At 37.0% G+C, this 19,205-nt stretch overlaps 1 protein-coding gene across 1 annotated transcript in view; it reads left to right on the plus strand.

Annotated features, from left to right (window-relative positions):
* Positions 1-19,159, plus strand: part of loco (locomotion defects) — a 33,914-nt gene extending 14,755 nt beyond the window's left edge. Inside the window, exons 3-13 of the mRNA XM_019047085.2 lie at positions 6,949-7,035; positions 7,775-7,996; positions 8,418-8,597; positions 9,133-9,474; positions 10,258-10,455; positions 11,327-11,429; positions 12,030-12,169; positions 12,722-12,805; positions 14,245-14,380; positions 14,918-15,009; positions 15,882-19,159. Of these exons, the coding sequence (XP_018902630.1) occupies positions 6,949-7,035; positions 7,775-7,996; positions 8,418-8,597; positions 9,133-9,474; positions 10,258-10,455; positions 11,327-11,429; positions 12,030-12,169; positions 12,722-12,805; positions 14,245-14,380; positions 14,918-15,009; positions 15,882-16,403 (2,106 nt within the window). The 3' untranslated portion in view covers positions 16,404-19,159. The remainder of the gene's footprint in view (positions 1-6,948; positions 7,036-7,774; positions 7,997-8,417; positions 8,598-9,132; positions 9,475-10,257; positions 10,456-11,326; positions 11,430-12,029; positions 12,170-12,721; positions 12,806-14,244; positions 14,381-14,917; positions 15,010-15,881) is intronic.
* The last annotated feature ends 46 nt before the right edge of the window (positions 19,160-19,205 follow it).

Raw genomic sequence — 19,205 nt, forward strand, 5'->3', positions numbered from 1 at the left:
TCAGAGGTGGTAACCCCAGTGGCCATACTCTCTCAATATAGGTATACTCTAGGTCCAATTCAAGCGAATTTTCGCGTTTATCCGATCGATTCGTCTTGAATCCTGTTGAATCCGATGTGACTGATGTCATCAGTGCTATGATGCAACACCCATCGCAGATCCGTCGCCGTGAAAAGACGACGAAGTGACCGATCCAACGGAAACGAGCGGGAAATAATGTAAACATGACCTAAATGAGGTTAGGTGATAAGACTGAATGGTTGTTTCTTTAAATTTACGTTCTCTTTTATGTCCCAATTAATAATGAAATTTTATGGCGAACAAATCTGTATGAAGAATATGCTTTGAAGGATATGGCCAGTGTGAATAATTCAGTTCATCTAAACGAGGCTATCTCCTGATTTTAACAATTTCTATAGCAATGAAAACCACTACCTCCAATTTAAATACAAGAGAACGGCATGGACATTGAGCTTCAAGGAATAGGTTCAGCTTTTTTACCCGCTTCATAATTTGTCTCTTCATTTTAATTATAATTCGGAAGAAGAATGAAAATTTCTTACCATCATTTTTTGCCATGGTCCATTCAATCTTGCGGTAACTTACGGTTGAAACGTGAAATGGATAACGATCATGAAAACTCTAGAATATTTTGAAATTCCGATGAAGGATGAGTTATGAGCAAAACAATGGCATCGGATTCGCGCAAACCCCCAGTGTTCAGGCCTCTATAGACGATCAAATTCCCGAACCAATTCCGATCAAAGTAGCATCAAAGTGTCGGGAGTCATCAGTCTGAAATTCATAAATTTGCTTAATTTTAAAATGAAAACTTGACAGAAACGTTTCCTGTGGCAGGAAATGATGAATGATGGCACTCCTGTCTGATCTCACTTTGATCAAAAAAGTGCGGCCCGTCAAAATTTGATGGTAGATGGTGACCACCAGTCATCAGCATGTCTACTTTGATCGGAATTGGTTCGGAATTTGATCGTCTATAAAGGCCTTTCTGCGGGGTTCAGTCTGGATCCCAACGATGATCCCGGTGAGCACCAACCATCTGTTTGGTGAGCCCCGAAAACGCGGATCGGGCTCACGAGAAAATACGAATTCACCGGATCGGATTCACGCGCTCTACACGATCCGCCGCGAAAATTCGCTTCTGGTAACAACAACGGTGTCCATTGGTGTTGGTGATTGGTGAGACGTGAGACGAACCAGGACGGAACTTCCCAAAGAGGTTCGGGTGGGTTCGGAACTTCAAATAAAATTCGCTTAATGTCGTCTTTCTTCGAGGCAACTTTTGTCACGAAAGTCGTTCGTCACCTACGAAATCTAGGTATGTCTCTATGACACTCAGATATCGAGTCGCCCGGAATCTGGAAAAGTGAGAAATGTCGACGAAACTTGATCTCAACAATGCCAAGATAATTATGTCTCCCTTGCCCCCGCACGAATCTGTAATTTGTCTTTGTTCTCCAATGAACATCGATGAAATTTACGTCAAGGCTTAGGGAATTTTTCCCAGCCGGATTCACATGATGGATAATAATTATATATTTCTTCGGTCGAATGTCTCAAGCCTCGAGAAGTTGGGAAAATGTTTAAGCTTCATATTATAAGCAGCACGTTTTCCCGTTTTCCCCTCTCCGGTCCCCGCCACTCCCGTGTCTCCAATGAGAAATTTCAAGCTTTTTTTTTTTTTTTTTCGAAGGTCCCGACATTCCACTCATTGCTCTCGTAGTTGTGTAGCTGTTAGTATATTGAGTTGTCAATTTAGCATGAGTTTTCCAGTTTGAAGTGAATCGCAACGAAATTTAGAATTTAGAATTTTTTTTTTTCTCTTTTTTTAAATAAGCGAATGCACAAAAGAGTATACAACTCTCAAGAGCGGCCTTTTCGCCTGCCCTCGTCCGTGAATGTGAATCCACCGATGAATAATATATCCAAGCAGAAATCGCCATGCAGAAATAGAGAAGAACACCAGGCACGTAGCCAGGATTTTGTTTCGGGGAGGGGGGGGGGCTTGTGGGGTCCCTCTTCTACGGGGGGGGGGGGGGGGGGCCTCCTCCCGGAAAAATTTTAAACATTTGTCATACAAGACGCATTTTGATGCTTCCGTGAAGCAGATTTTCCATCAATGTCTGCGGAAAAATTACGTATCCTTTTGGAACTTTCAGCAAAAAATGCATGAATGCACTCGAAACAGATCCTGAAAGTTTTTGAAATTTCAACTCTATTTGGTCGCATTTCGAGGCTTCCGTGACGCAGATTTTCCATCAGTTTCTGCATAAAACTTACGCCTTTTTTCATACATTCAGCATAAAATACTTTCGAATTATATGCATTCAACAAATCTAGAAAATTTGTGAAATTTTAACTCTAATAGGACGTATTTCGAGGCTTCGTGACGCAGATTTTCCATCAATGCCTGCAGAAAAATTACGTTTCTTACGTACTTCTACGTCTTCTTTCTTACGTTTCTTACGTTTTTCTTACGTAAAACTTACGTAGTTACGTAGTCACGTCGTTGGTAGTTTTCCCCTCGTATATATATATATTATCACAACCACCCATTTTAAGCGATAGGATGGCTACACTCTTTTTCCTCCTTGTCTACCGCTTTGTTTATCAATCTCAATAATGAGTCTACAGGGGTATTTTTTGTTTTGACCGAGCCCACTGTAAGCGCATATTATCACAACCACCCATTTTAAGCGATAGGATGGCTACACTCTTTTTCCTCCTTGTCTACCGCTTTGTTTATCAATCTCAATAATGAGTCTACAGGGGTATTTTTTGTTTTGACCGAGCCCACTGTAAGCGCGTCGTGGCACGTCGCGTCGCGTCACGTCGCGTCGCGTCACGTCGCGTCACGTCACGTCGCGTCACGTCACGTCGCGTCACGTCACGTCGCGTCACGTCACGTCGCGTCACGTCACGTCGCGTCACGTCGCGTCGCGTCACGTCGCGTCGCGTCACGTCGCGTCACGTCACGTCACGTCACGTCGCGTCACGTCGCGTCACGTCACGTCACGTCACGTCCCGCCCACATTCCGGGGCCGCACAATGGATCGAGACAATGGGAGAGACCGGACGAAATTTGGAAACTTTAAAAGCTCACAACTCCGTTCAAGCAAAACTTTGAGGTTTTAATAATAGCTCTATTGGTTTCTGCGTAAAATTTTCTTTCGGAATCACCCCTTAAAATTTAAAATATGGTGGAATAAACGTCAAAATTTGCAGTTTTCACTGGAAAAAACACACTGGATTTAGAGTCCAGACACTTGAAATCATTGACTAGAAAAAATACTCTTGATTCAATCAGATTTTTTTTTAAATCAAAAGGAAATCCGCTCAAATGACAAAAAGACAATGGGAGAGGCCGGACGAAATTTGGAAACTTTAAAAGCTCACAACTCCGTTCAAGCAAAACTTCGAGGTTTTAAAAATAGCTTTATTGGTTTCTGCGTAAAATTTTCTTTCGGAATCACCCCTTAAAATTTAAAATATGGTGGAATAAACATCAAAATTTGCAGTTTTCACTGGAAAAAAACACATTGGATCTGGAGTCCAGACACTTGAAATCATTGACAAGAAAAAATACTCTTGGTTCAATCAGATTTTTTTTTAAATCGAAAGGAAATCCGCTCAAATTAAGAGGCTTGGTCTTGATTTAAGCAAGAATCCGGTTGAATCAAGATTATTTTTTCTTGTCGATGTTTTTAAGAGTCTGGACTCTAGATCCAATGTGTTTCTTTTCCCTAGCGTTTGTCAAAAATTTCACGAGCGACCTCCCTGATTGACTCGATCCACGGTGAGCTGCCGCGCGCCGCGCCGCGCGGGTCATTACTCTGCGTCGCGTCGGCTCCAGTCGTTGATTCGTGCGAAACAACGTTTCGATCGTCCGTCCTATTCGCAGTGCATCGCGTCAACAACGGTGTTTCGACGGAGGCTAACGGATCGGAATCAACTCATCAGATCTGTCATACAAGTCGGATCAAGAGATGTAGGATAGTCGTAGACTGGACGCGTGTCCGTGCCACCTCCCGGCAAGACTCAGCCGATTTACTTTACAGGGTTGCCAGCGACCGGGAAAACCTGGAAAAGTCAGGGAAAAAAAATCAACCGGGAAAAGTCAGGGAAAGTCAGGGAATTTCGGTGTTGGTCAGGGATTTTTCTGATTTTTCGTGTCGGAATTAGGCGCGGGCGGTCTCGGGCTCGCGTTGCGGGATCAACTGGATCAATTTCACTTTAACAGACTGCGTCAGATCCATACTTAAAAGTCAGGGAAAAATGTTGGAAAGTCAGGGAATGGAAAAAAATAATTTGGCTGGCAACCCTGTACTTATTCTTATTGTTATTGCAGCAGTGCCATACTCTCCAGTTATGCTTCGTGGCTTGTTTTACGAGACTCGGGTCGTGCCTCGTGCGGCAATCGAGTTCTTTAGGCACGTAGCCGGGGGGGGGGGGGGAGGCTTGGGGCTCAAGCGCCTCCCCCCCCCCCCCCCCCCCCGAAAGCAAAAAAAAATGAGGAAAAAAGAGAAGGGAAGAAGAGACGGAAGATGAGAAAGTGTGAGAAAAGAATAAGTTTGAGACCGCCGAAGATATTTATCTCTTTTAACGTAGAGTTTTAAATGAAAACATTATTCATTCCTAAAATGATCGTCAGAAAAGCCTCAAAATGCGTCCAAATTAAGTTGAATTTTCAAAAATTTTCAGAATCTTTTTGAATGCATATAATTCAAAAGTCTTTTTTGCTGAAAGTTTACGAAGTTCACGTGCTGAAACGTAATTTTTCTGCAGGCATTGATGGAAAATCTGCGTCACGGAAGCCTTGAAATGCGTTCCAATTAGAGTTAAAATTTCACAAATTTTCTAGATTTGTTGAATGCATATAATTCAAAAGTATTTTGTGCTGAAAGTATGAAAAAAGGCATAATTTTTATGCAGAAACTGATGGAAAATCTGCGTCACGGAAGCCTCGAAATGCGACCAAATAGAGTTAAAATTTCAAGTTATCAAACCTCATCATCAAGTTATAGCAAACACACGGATTCAGGGCCGGATTTACTTACTTGCCGCCCGTGGGCCGCCCCTCTCTCATTCGTTTTGAAACATCAATGAAAACCATCAAGTGAACGTGCCAGAGGGGAAGGGTGCACAAGACGCGTTCACTCGTGTTGGACACATTTTTTGCGTAAGCCCTGTCAACACTACTAGCAAAAGTTCAGTTCCGTAAACGTATCTCTGTGTGGACAAGGCCTTTCATTTGTAAGAAATAAACTAAAAAATTATGAAAGAACAAACATGACTGTGGCTTAATAATTTTAACTTCCGCCGCCGCGGTGTGTTTGGCGCAATGCTTCAAGTATTCCTACAGTCTTGTAGGCGCTATGCGTTTCCCGCCGACCGCTGTTGACCGCACTGTGCTTGACGCAATGCGTGAAGTATTCATGCTCTCTTGTAGGCGCCAATATGTGTTACATGCCGGCCACCGCGCCGATGGCTTCTCCCAACAAAAGTCCGCGTCGTCATTGCTCTCTGCGCCGCGCCGCTCCAGGCCAAATTGCGTGTTTGGTTTCTCTCTCAACTCGACTAATTAAAGGTGCGCTGTCTCTTGTATCACCGGAAGACGACAAAATTAGAAATTACTGTACTCTCAGGAAATAATTTATTTTGTCGCCTTTTCTCGTTTGTAATTTTTTTCTGAATCCGATTTTTTCAATACCTACTTTGAAAAAAATTGCAAAAATTTTATCCTCCGAAGCTCAATTAATTTTTTCAAAATTCTCGCCCATCAATCACTGGTTTGCGCAGAAATCCTCTGTAATTTGGTTCAATCATTTTGTATTTTTTTATGCCTTGTGTCATCGCAGAGGAGGGGAAGGGGGGGGGGAGTAAGAGGGGAATAAATTAAAGAGCAACTCTTTAGTTGCTTCTTCCAAAAAATGAAAAATAGGTCGTTAGATTTGAATAACTGAAACCTTTTTCTTACAAGGTATTATTCTCTGTCTAAACGCTGCTCAATTTTTGAGAAATATTATTTCTATCCTGCTTACTCCTACTTCAGTAGCGTAAGTTGCAGTAAATTGCAATTCCATGGTAAAGTCATGATTGCAAGCGCATTAAAGTGTTATGTATGTTGCCTGTTGACAAATTGAAGGGGCTTCTCCTATTCGTCATGGCAGTAAAGTTGAAATAAGATGCAGTTTTTCTTTACATCGCAAATCTGTTATCTTTCGTTCGTGAGTGTGATCGTTTAAAATCGGCATTTATAGACGAAACAATGTTTAAAGTGGCAGCAACTTGATTTCAGTCTTTTAGTCTTGGCCATGTAATCGTGGCTGGTTTCGGATGGGATTTAATTCGTAGGTATTTTTTTGGTGTATCAAACGCCTCGGCCTCGCTCGCTGAGGAGCCTGGCAACGATGCAGAGATTTAATCCTCATCAAATGATCCTCATGGATAAATCCCTATCTTAGCAATGCTTTTTATCCAACCAGCTCACTCATTGGCGGATCCAGCAAATTGGCAACATTGTCTTTTCTCCATTTAAACCTATGGAAATATATCGATTCTTTGAGGGGTCAGGTGCTCCGACAAGAATCGATTATTTAGCATAGATTTAAATAGAAGAAATTCGGCGTTGCCAAATTTCTGAATCCGCCTCTGAGCTCACTGCTCACTTGTTAGCCATTCAACAATCGAGCCGTTGTTCAGCTGAAGAGCTCTGTTGTTTCCGTTTGAAAGGAAGGTTTTCAGTAGGTTTTTTTAAAAAAAGAGTGTTTACTTATTCAATTTAGGGGTGCAAACAGACCACGAGCTTCCTCAACTAATATTCTAAAATGACCTCCTTCATTTTCGTTGTTTTTTCATTTTTTATTATGTTACAAAATTTTCTTTGATTTGAACATTACTCATTTTTGTATTTGTCCTCTGTTACAGCATGATAACTCAGGCAATGGAGTTACCAGCTGGGCAACATCATTTGAGAGATTGTTGGAAGACCCTGCAGGATTGCACACCTTTGCTGTAAGCTTACATTTTTCTATTGCCGCCAGATTCAATCATTGCTCATACAATCAGTTCATGGAGTAGATATTTTGTTTATCTAAACCACAAAATGATCAAATTTGTGAATTTTTCGAAGAAAGATTTATTTAATACGCGGTGCACCCTTTGCACCTTTCTCAAAAATAAATGAGAGTGAAGTGAAAATAATCTGAAATTCTTATCATAATCCTGATTTCTACCAGAAACTTCTCAACATTTTTAAAAAACAAACTAAAGTTAATTTTAAGTAACTCTACAGGATGGGGAATTCTTATATTTTTTGGTGTACCTAAGTTGCTCCAGATTTGATATGTCGAAATGCTCTATTTTTTTCCTTATTTTTCTGGTTCTGTTGTACCTGCCAAAAACTTCTGAAAAATGATCGATGAAATCCGCTGAAAATCCTTATAGTATATTTAACTGTTTCGGGATACTATTGAACATTTTTCTGAAGATTCTTGAGAAGCGGTCCATAAATTACGTCAACCACCCAGAGGGAGAGAGGGGTCATAGAGTCGGGAAAAATAGGTGACATGATTCATGTGTGGCCCCTGAAAGGTTTTGAAAGGATTTTTCCCTTACTTTTTTTAGAACTGCCCAGTTGTCGAAGGGTTTGAATTCACATCAGTAGTTTGAGTACATCATTGAGTTTAGGTAATGAATCTTTTCTTTCTTTGATGTGTAGTTACTAATGATTTTTTAATCCATTTATTTACAGGAATTTCTCAAGAAGGAATTCAGTCATGAAAATATCTATTTCTGGGCAGCATGCGAAAGGTACAGGCTGCAAGACAATTTGAAGAAGAGGCAAGAGATGGCACGGGAGATATTTGACAAGCACTTGGCTTTGAGGGCGCCCGAACCGGTTAATGTAGACTCACAAGCAAGACAAGTGACCCAAGAACAGCTTGATGTTGCCAATCAGAATCTATTCTCCCAAGTATGTAATGTATTGTTATTGCACCAATATACAACTAATCATTTCATCTTACCTTTCCTCCGTCTTTAATCCTCTCACTATTACTCGAGCTTTTTTCAAAGTTTATACTTTTGCTGCTTAAATTATGAGCGATGATAAAGACAGTAGATGCAAACATATTCATCTGTGATGTATAATATTTTTTCCAATACACTAAGCATTCAAGAAGTTTCCTTTGATCATAGAAAATTTGCAGCGTTTTTTTTTTTTTTTTTTTTTTTTTTTTTTTTTTTTTTTTTCATTCATTAAAAAGTGTTTTATAACTGAGGAATCTCTGGTTGAACGTGAATAGTCTAGAAAACTTGCTATCTTGGTAAAATTGGTGTCGTCTTCATAAAATATTCTGAATTTTTTGTGAACAATCATATTTTTTTGTTTACAGGCTCAAAAACAGATCTTCAATCTAATGAAGTTTGACAGTTATCCTCGATTTATCAAATCAGACTTATACAAGGAATGTATGCTCTGTGGTATATCTGGTCTCCCGGTATTCTCTCCCAGTAAATTGGATCCAGCCTTAGAAATTCACCGCTCTTCCTCTGTAGCTCAAACGCCAATTAAGGTAAGTACCTATTCAATCATCAGATAAGATTTTTCGAGTGATTAGTTTGCACTCAAGATTGACAGAGAGTGACAAGATTTTACCTCCACCAACTTTCGAGTCCCACCCCTCAATATCTATTGCCTCAAGTTTCAAATTTTTCTTCTCAGAATAGTAGCTCTGATATAGCTCTACAAAATGCAAAAACATTGATCAAAGTATCTTGCAACGTCAAAAAGAAACAGCGATTCAAAAATCGAAAAATCATAAAAAGGCGGAAATATATTTATACATGCATACTTACATTCTATTCTAAGGTGTTAATGGCCCAGTTATGTTAAAGTACCTTTAAATAAAAAGAACAACATACATATACGCATACACATGAATTTGAATGGCATATATTTTCGTGATCTATGACCCGTAATCGGTGCTCTTCACACAGTCTCAGGTACTGGGTCCGATATCATGGGAGAATGCAATAGTGTATTTTCCGAAGAAGAAAAAAAGATTTTGATAATATTTCCCTTAAGCAATGATGTATTTCTGTTTTCAGCTGAAAAAAAGTCGCAGTGATGCAGACGATAGGCGGCGAAAATCATTGCTCCCGTGGTCAAGGTCAAGATCTCGTTGTAAATCTCGAGATAGGTCAATTAGTGTTGCAGGCAGCTCGGAACAGGACAAGGATACAGTTTCTACAGGGAGTAGTCGATGGTCATTGGCATCATGGGATTTAGCTCTCTCTTCAACATTGTGTCGAGTAGTTTTACCTGATGATGCAACTGCTGTTGTTCAAATTAAACCCGATCAGACGATCAGGCAGATGGTCACTAAACTACTAGAAAAACGGGCACTTAACTATAATTGTTTTCAAGTTTTTGTCGGCCAGTCAACAAAGGTAAGAGTCAATGATTCAATCATTATATATTGCTCTCATTCTCCTACTATGATCATCAGCCCAACTAAATGCCGATAAAAATTATTTTCCCGATGGTCTCAACGGAATCTTGTCGGTCACTACGACTAACCAGAAGCAGTTTGCTGAAGTGGACTTTAGCAAACAATTTGATGAAAGTTTTTAAACTCCTGGCTCCGTTTGGCAAGATAAACATTGCACCAAAAAGTTGCCAAATGTGGCAACACGCCTTTCTAATGACTTTTCTTGCCATAAAATTACAATTTTAGTTCAATATTGCAATTTTTGTGAATAGTGTAAACTCCTTTTGGAAAATATTGCCGTAGAATTCATGATCATGACGAATTTATCGCCAAAAATCACTCTTTCTTCTAAATCGCAGTTGGTGACACACATTTGACCGGACATTCATGGTCTCATAAATTTAAAGATGATGGTAATTAATCAAGTTCTTTTGCATAAACAAGTTCAGGGTCATCATTCCTTTGAATATATAACTTACGTTTTTAATCGTTTTTAATGTTGTTCATAACCCACGGCAACATGACTACTCCTGTTATTGTGAAAATTAATGTTGCATACCAAAATTTATGTTTTCCTAGTTTAGCATCAATTTGATTCATAGTATTGCTGGGGTCGGTAAGATCGGTAAGATGTAAAGCAATCTCTTGTCCAGAATTCAAAACTCTCTACAGCCTCTATTAAAATCAAAATGATAAACTAACAACAAGAAAATGTTTTTCATAAGAGTATTTTTTTTCACAGGCTCTATCATTAGATGAAAGTGCAAGCATTGTGGGAGGTCAAGAACTCAGAATTGAGCCAAGAGTCGTCTTTCGATTAGATTTACCAAACAAGAAAACCATTGCAGTCAAGTCCAAACAGTGCAAGACTTTAGAAGAAGTTGTTCGGCCCATTCTTAATAAATATGGCTACCGTTTTGAAATGTGCACACTATGTCTGGTAAGATAAATATTTCTCTTCCTTGTTTTTTATCTTCCTGTTTGAATGTAGGAAACAGCTCAGGTCCTTTTCTTCCTATGAATCTTTTTGTTGCAGTGAACTCAAAAGGTTGGTTTTTTTTTAGTTAGCACTACAATTTTGCCTTTTGATGAAATTTCAATGGCTATTTTAATTAATTTATGTGTCATATTTTAAGTTTTTTTCTTTCTTCACTTGACCTCTTAATGTAATTGATTTTTAATATGTTTGCTCTCTAGTTAAGTAAATTTCGGAACAGAGTTTCATCTTATTCTCAGCTGTTCCCTCTAATCAAACAGAGATTTTTAAATAGCTACTTTGATTCTTACGCTGTAGTTATTCGAAACCTACTCATTTGAGTGTTTCTTCAAAAATAGATTTCTTCAAAATTTAAGTTTCCTAAGTACAAAATTTTTTAGTCTAATTTCAACAAAATCATCTCTCTAGCCTTTGCAGGAAAAGCAACCTTCATGCCAAAATACTTAAAAATAAGTTACTGGTACATCACATACTTATTATTGAAGTGATCTACTAATGTTTTGGATGAATTGCCTCCGAAAATTAAGATTTTATACCGGTGAATGGTCATATATATAATATAACAGCTCAATTTTAATTGCAGTGATATGGTAGGACTCCTTTGCTGTACTTTATCAGACGTGCATTAATCTGCAAATCGTTGAATTAAATAATTAATCAGGTTTGTTGCTTTGCAACAGCATCTGAAAGAAAGTTTTCCAAAAGAAGCTTTGCTCATTTTCCAGGGAAGAGATTGCATAAAATGTAATATTTCTTTTCCTCTCTCAAACAATGCAAACCGCTTTCATCTTCTATGTCATTATTTTCTTTTCAGATGAGTGAGAACCAAGTTCTAGAACCAGATATGGCTGTGAGGACAGTTGATAACCAACGGCTCCAAGTACTCACACGCAGCACACCCATACCAAACACATCAGGTAAGGTTATGCAAATTCTTATTTGATGAGACATTAAAAATGATTACTTTCTGTTCAAAAAAATACTAGTTTCAATATTGTTATTTAAACCAAGTGTTACGAAAATACATCAAGTTACTTTTCGAGAAAAAATGAGCTGAGCAACGATTCGTAAATTTTCTCCTGTCAGTGATTTCAAGCGGACAAAAAATATTATGAAAGTGAAAATGGTAAATAAACTTTGTCCTTAACACTGAGTTCTATGAAGGAATGAAACTTCAAACTTCTTTGTATCGTCTCAAACTTAATGCACTCTGGTGCATTTCTATTGAATTAAGTCCAGTTGGACGATTTTATTTTCATAGCGAATTCCAAAATTTTTCGGGTCCTTTTTCGCTCAAATTATGTCAACTTGCAGAAGTAGGATTGTTAAAGTAATCGCTCTTCAAAAGAACCACTCCCTAAAGATATTCTTCCTGTTTAATTGACACTGTGAAGATCACAAATTATGAAAATATTCAAGGGCAGAATAAATAAAAATAAATTTTTAATCTACAACTAAAAAAAAACTTTGTGTTGTTTGCTGAGTGATGGTAAACTTTTTGATTGAAAACTTTACAGTATGGAAGGACTGTCAGAACCAAACTTCAAAGCCTAAACATGGACCAAGTTTAGACGAAATAACAAACCGTGTATTTGAAGAACTTTTACAAGGCAAAGGTGATAAATCCAGAGTTGTCTCTGATCAAGGCTCTGTCAGGGTAAGCTGTCATACTTTAATTTTTTTAAGAAGAAACAAATATGTACTCATGATGTATTAGTAGGTTTGAGTTTTAAGAACTCGTTTAGTGAGTATGTCTATTGCGCACAGATGACACAGATATGTGACTCAATTTGTACTCAAAAAAGTACCTAGAAACTTAAGAATTTCAAAATGCAAAGTAAGGACTCAGGAAAGTGTGCGTTAGATGATCTCAATTCTTCCCTTCTGTGAAGACATGTACGGTCCGTATGTATGATGTATGTACCTATTTCGTGCCTATTTATTGTCTTCAGTAGAGTTGAAGTAGGATTCAATGCCTTGTCTTGTCATAGATGGCATCTCTCCATCTATCCAGATTAGGATCCACATTATTTTACCAACAGAACAGACTTGAGCATTTCTCATCATTTCTTTGTTAATTTTTCTTTTTAAGTCTATCCAATACAACTGATGACTCACGGTCAGCAATGGACATTATATTGCATTTCTTATTCAATTTTTGCCAGTTTAAGTGTGCAAGTTTCACAACCTCTTCATTCTGATTTTTCAGTCCGAAGAATGGAGTTCTGAGCATTCCTCAAGTATTCTTGGTCGCTTCATGCGCAGGGACTCAGTTTCTGTTGATAAGAATGGGGTAAGTTGGATTTTTTTTAACCAGAAATATGATGATGCACAAATTTATTAGTGCCATTATCAATTTTAAAAAATGAAAGCTGTGTATATGTTCTTTTTACCTTGAAATTCTTGTTTAACTTTCCTTTTACACAGACACCTGAAGCATGGAGTAAATTTGTAATGAGAAACGTAGAAATGACTTTCAAATTTTGATTAGGCGAGCCTGCTACCCAATCATGTAGAAGCATTTTAAAAGGCAAGCGGCAAATGGTGTTCTCGGTAATCTTAGGAATGCAGAAAGTTTGTTTCCCCCTTATTTTTCTAAGGCTGCCCCTGCCTTCATATTGCTCTCCACCTAAGACTGCGTGCTTCACTATTCTTTTGCACAAAACACAGTTTTCTACGCATGAAGTAGTGTGTCTAGCAGTTTCCGTCTGACAGAATAATGCATTTAATAGTTTCATTCACAGGAAGTAGCGCTGCCTTAACATTTTAAAAATCCCTTCTGGCAGTCTTTACATTTCAAAAACATCTTTCACATTTTTATGGTGAGCGTACCTGTCATTTTGTTGCGGAAATTTTGCACTGTTGAGTTCTCTAAATAAGAAAAATGAAAAGCAAGGACAGAACAGAGAGAGGCTTACAACTGTAGACCTTGAATTTTAATGTGGTATTGAATATTTAGAACACAACTAATTAACTGTCTATAACATGATTTTGGATATCAGATTCTAGGGGGCACTAATCTGTATTGTAGCTTGCATAGAAAACATTTTTACCAGTACAAAATTTTAAATCTAAGGGAACCAGTTCTTCAAAAAAAACGGAAAAACTAATGAAAATTTGCAAAATCATGCCACAGAGGAAAGATTCGATTTTAAAAACCTCAAAAATAGGTTGTTACAAATTCGTAAAGCTATGCCATACAGGGTTAAACTGAAATATCGACAATTAATAATGTGAAGAGGATGTAAAAGATATGAACTCAAACATTTTAATAAACCGAAAGTAACAAAAACTAAATGAAACGAAACAAACGGGAAATCGAGGTAACAAACTGTGAGCTAAATAATGATATAAAGAAAGCCGAAACTAAAAAACTCAAGCTCACAAAAATAAATTACAATTGCCGATGCGTTTCGGGGCCGCCCGGCCCCTTCTTCAAGGCTATCGGAATTTAACCTTGAAGAAGGGGCCGGAGAGCCCCGAAACGCGTTAGCAATTTTAATTTATTCTTGTGAGTTTGAGTTTTTAGTTCGGCTTTCTTTATTCGAAACATTTTAGTTAAGTTTGAGTTCATGAATTTCTCATGTGCACTTCCAAAAGTTTCCTGCGTAGTTATTGATTTTGAGCTTGGGAAATGCTCAAAAAAACAGCCAAATGCTGAAGTCGTAAGACAGTCAACACTGATTCCTTCTTGTTTCTTCTTTCAAAAATTTCTGAAAATTATTTTTCCAGGATGTAAGACCCAAGGCAAAGAAAGCATCAAGTATTGAAGGTGGTGAAAAGAAGAGCAGTGCTGTTAGTCGGTTACCGCCTCTTATTGCAAAGTGGAAATCCAGCAATAAACCTGATGGACGTTCTGAAAGTGATGGTAATTATTTCAGTGCTTTTCAGTTTTCATGTTGCCATATCGTTGGCTGAAGTTGAAAATTCGTATCTCCAATTACGACTTTGCAAGTCTTTGCCCGCGTTTTATTTTTTAAAAGAAAATTGTCGGATAACTTAAGCGTCTCCTAATGAAATTCTTCCTCTACATTACATCTTCCACCGTACTAAAGTAGTAGTTAGGAGACTCATTTCATTTTAACAATTCACTAATCTGAAATTAATGTATAGTTCATATGAAAGTAAACGAGATGAAACGTAAATTGAAATTTCCTTTCTTCAAAAATATGTATACTGAAATGAATCTGATGGACATACATGATCCCACCATACTTAGTAGATTAGCATAAAGAGGGGCTTAACGTTTGTTCCAAAATGTGTTTTTGTAGTAAAATTTCAATTTTCATCATTTGTCTCTCTTTTATAAATAATAAAATTTGATAATAAATTTCTTTTAGTTATCGCCTTTCTTCCCCGATGAGTGATTTTTACCTACACAATTTTCTCTCCTCTTTGCTTCCAGTCCTATACGAGGGTCTGAAACGGGCGCAAAGGAGTCGCTTGGAAGATCAAAGAGGAACTGAAATCAATTTTGAACTTCCAGATTTTCTGAAGGTATGTTTTGATAAATTTTTAAAATATTTATTGTATGAACTCACAGTAAAAGTGTTATTGTGTTGTTTAATTATAATTTTTACTTTATATAATAACAACAATGGGGTTTTCAGTCAGATTAGCAATTATTCAGAGCTTTCGTAAAACTGGGTTTTTTCTTTGGTCCGAGCAAGCAAAGCATTAACTTTTAAGATTAGTGAACAACCTATCTTTGTCGAAAGTAAAAATTAGATTCCATGGCCTCTATTGTCTGGTATGTATGCCTTTCCTTTCAACATATCGTCACCCTCCGCCCAAAATATCACGAGCGCCATGCGACGTTTAAAAATGTCCGCGGCCATATTATTGTTTTACAGAGAAACTGTTCAAGAAGCTGTATGAAAATTTCACTGAATTTTGTCTGTGCTGCCAATAAAATTCAGTGAAATTTTCTAAAAGATTCATACAACAATTTCTCTGTAAAAAAATGAAATGGCAGCGGAAATTTTTAAACGTTGCATGCGGTTGTGATATTTTGGCCGGAAGCTGGCAATATGTAACTTAAATCCTGACTAGTCTGTGCTCCACAGATAAGAATTTGTTGGCTCTACCCATGTAAATGAACTGACGTTTTTTTTTAGATATGTAGTCAAAGTCTAAATTAATTTCAATTTTGGTTGGAAGAGATTTAATTATTCCATGATCCATACTTATTTCTAGACAGTGTAATGGAAGTCCGTTTTCACATAATTGATATCAAATATGTATGAAAAAATTCCTGCCGAAGGAAAAAAGCACCTACTTCTTTCTCTGGTATTTTATTTTTTTGTTTGTCCTGTTATTATTTATTTATTTATTTTTTTTTAAATTATTTTTTTAAAATTCAATTTTAGGACAAAGAAAACGCCCCGCAAGGTAGCAGTAAGAAAATTCGGAAAATTCGATCTGAGGATGCAAACGAGGTAGGAAGCTCAAAGACGTTCCCAACAGAAACAGACGCAGGAGGAACTGCTGAGCAGGCATCATCCTTGAAACTCGGAGATGTGAAAAAAGTGTTATCAACTCAACTAGGAACAAGATATGTTGATACAGGATTCATAGATGGTATAATTCCCTCCCCGTCCAAAGCAGAAGAGTATTTCAACAATGGTACAAATTCTGCTGAGCTCAACAGGTTGAAAGTCAATGCAAGTCCCCTAGTGCAGTCCAACGGCATTAACTCTACCTGTTTAAACGAAAGTCTCCTCAGTAGGTTGAGCGATGTTCCTCCCCCTTTGCCCCCAAAACCAAAGAATCTATCTTTGTTGAATCCGTGGCCATCAGTCTCTTCACCGCAAGACATGAAACCAGATCTGAAGACTTGTCGAATGAGAAAGGCCATGTATTTAGATCAACCAAACGGTAGTTTTGTTTAGTGTAATTCAAGTTCACATATCGATGATTCTCAGTATTTAGATCTGGGTCTCCTAGAGGTCCGAAATTATACATATATTACTGCAGTTCCTTTGCCAGACGAAAATACTGATGACAATATATTGGGCCGCAGGTGTACTCAATGTGGATGGTGCAACTGCCACATGCGTTTCTCTGTTTGCGACATTTCAGACCTCCTGTCACACTTCATTTTTTACATGGAAAACTACTTAACATTGTTTATTAAAAATTTCGATGATTTTTTTCCTTTATGTGAAGAATATTCTGTGAAAATGTTAAGCTATGATGTTTGTTTAGTCTCCTTTTAAAAAATAAAATGGAAGGAAAGATTCTGAAACACCTCAACTGAGAAACGCAGTCTCCTGCAGTTTCACTGCTGATGTATTTGTCTAGCAGGCAAGGAGAAATCCTCTAATCTCAGAACCGTGAGTAAATTATACCCAAGTTCAGATCCTTGGATTTTTCCATTTAGTTAATGACCAAGCAATCAAAGATAGAGAAAATTAGTGAAGATTTCTTTCTACTTTTGATAGAAATTGGTTTGATTTATCGAGCGTATCAGATACCTTTATCAATCGTGTTTTGTTCAACAATACCATAACCATACCTACTTACAAGCAATGTTTTTGGGATTATAGTTCCAATTGTAACTGAAATTGTACAAATGATACCCGTAAAATGCGTTTATATGCTATTATGCAGTAAAATTAATTACTGCCTTTAATTCTAATTGCTGTTTTCCTCTACCTCAGCTGAGCTGAAACGAACAAATACAGAGAACCTTCACCTACTTGGTTTTTTTTTTAAAGGGTTTGCCTGAGGCATAATTAATGTAGATGGTCTGTTAGTAGATAGCTTTTTTTACTTCCTCTTTTTATGAAATGAAATCTTAAACATTTCAACCCGTTTGCATCAGCAACGTCTAAGAATTTTCCTCCCTATGTCTTGAGTATGGACTCTGTTGAATAGAAACCCACCAAGTCACATGTTTAAATTGAGAAAGTGGATTGAAGTTGCATTCCTCCATGAAGTGCAATTTTTAAGACGAAGTTTAATGACCATCCACTCGTTCAGAATATTTTTTCTCGAATTGGAATTTTTAGAAGGAGAAAATTTATGACTGTTTAAACTCAAAACTACTCCCAATTCATTTTTTTCCGACATGCGACTGGACGAGTTCCTGTTGAACTCAGTTCATATGAGCTTCAAAGGCTGAAAATGTTGATGATACATTGATTGCTCAAAATATTTGTTAGATGTTTTTCCTGGAAAATCTTGTACTGACATGGAATCTCTTATTTTCTGAAACTTTTTTCCGAGTTTAACATGGTGAAGTAAGACTGTTGAGTCCGTCCATATCATCTAGCCATATTATCTGTATGTAGGTACATATTTTTGTTTCCTCCATCAATTTTGTATATCATTGTTAATTGCAATCTGTGACTTTTTGTAGCTTTAAATGAGTATGCTTATTAGTATTTATTTTTGATATCTGCAGGGCCCGCAGTTCTTGCACCTGAAACAATGGGTTCTCATAATTTTTTTTTTATTTAAATGTGTTGACAACCTGCTCAATTTTATTGACTGAAAACCAATTTTACAAATAAACTGAAAAATCACAACAGAACTAAGACTTCTTGTTTTGTATCTCTGGTTTGGCTGATAGTACGTTTTCTTTTCCAAGTGACATTCTATCTTTTTTCATCTTTTTCTTTATGATAATTCAGTAAGACCGTGAGTATATTATTGAACTAAACACTGAAGGGAAAAAACAAAAAATATTCAAGTTTTGCCTTGTAAAATTTGAATTCTCTGTGTGAGGTTAAGATTATTTCTGGTACTTATATCGTTTCACCTCAACAGGGAGAAGCTTTACTTTTCATCTTGTCTCAGCTTATTAATTTGATCCATGCATTTTCAAAGTGTTTATCACTGATCTTTTAAAAAAAATTTCATTCGTTTGGAATTGAAACAGGATTTCATGCTGACTTGTTTTGCGATGAGCAGTATTTTAGTTTAACAACAATGTCATTATTTTCAGAATTTGTAACATTTTGGTTTTGCATCAGAGCATAATGAAAATAAAGTTTCTGCTGGATAAGCCAGACTATAAATAGGAAAGTAGATCAGTGGCTATAGTTTTCCTCAGATTGATAAATAAGTTCTTCCCTGTAAGATTAGCAGTAGCATTATAAATTAGCATAATTTTTAAAAGTATATATTTTTGTTAACATTTGATGTAACTATGGATTGTGAATATTTTTTATCATACTGGTCAAGTTCTCTTCTATCGTATACACATGATTTTCTTCTCATCGCTCTTCTCGTCTCTGTACCTCTGTTTCTCTTGATGCCTCTGAATAGAATACTCAAGCAATTTTCTTAGATTGCAGCTCTCTTCCAGTGACTGTTTGTACAAATTTTTCCTCAAATTAGTAACAAAATCGTGATATTATTTTTACCTACTTTTGGAGGTATTTTTTGTTCTCACACTGTGAAAACCAACCTTCAGCATTTTCTATAGCTCAGTTTTTTTCTTCTTTTTTTCTCTTTTTTTTACAACTTGAAAAACTTCCAGCTGTGAAAATGCCTTGTACATGCATTTGTACTTCTTTTACAAAATGTCCAGACACTAACATTTGTTAATTTTGTATTTGTTTTAATAAGTCTATTTACCTATTAAGTATACATATTTTGTATCGTAAAACAATAAATTATTTTGTTTTAAAAAATCACACTTTCTTGATACATTTTTTTTTCTTTCGTTTTTTTAAATCGTTTAC

Source organism: Bemisia tabaci, chromosome 4 (assembly GCF_918797505.1).
Source record: "Bemisia tabaci chromosome 4, PGI_BMITA_v3".
NCBI classification, from domain to species: domain Eukaryota; kingdom Metazoa; phylum Arthropoda; class Insecta; order Hemiptera; family Aleyrodidae; genus Bemisia; species Bemisia tabaci.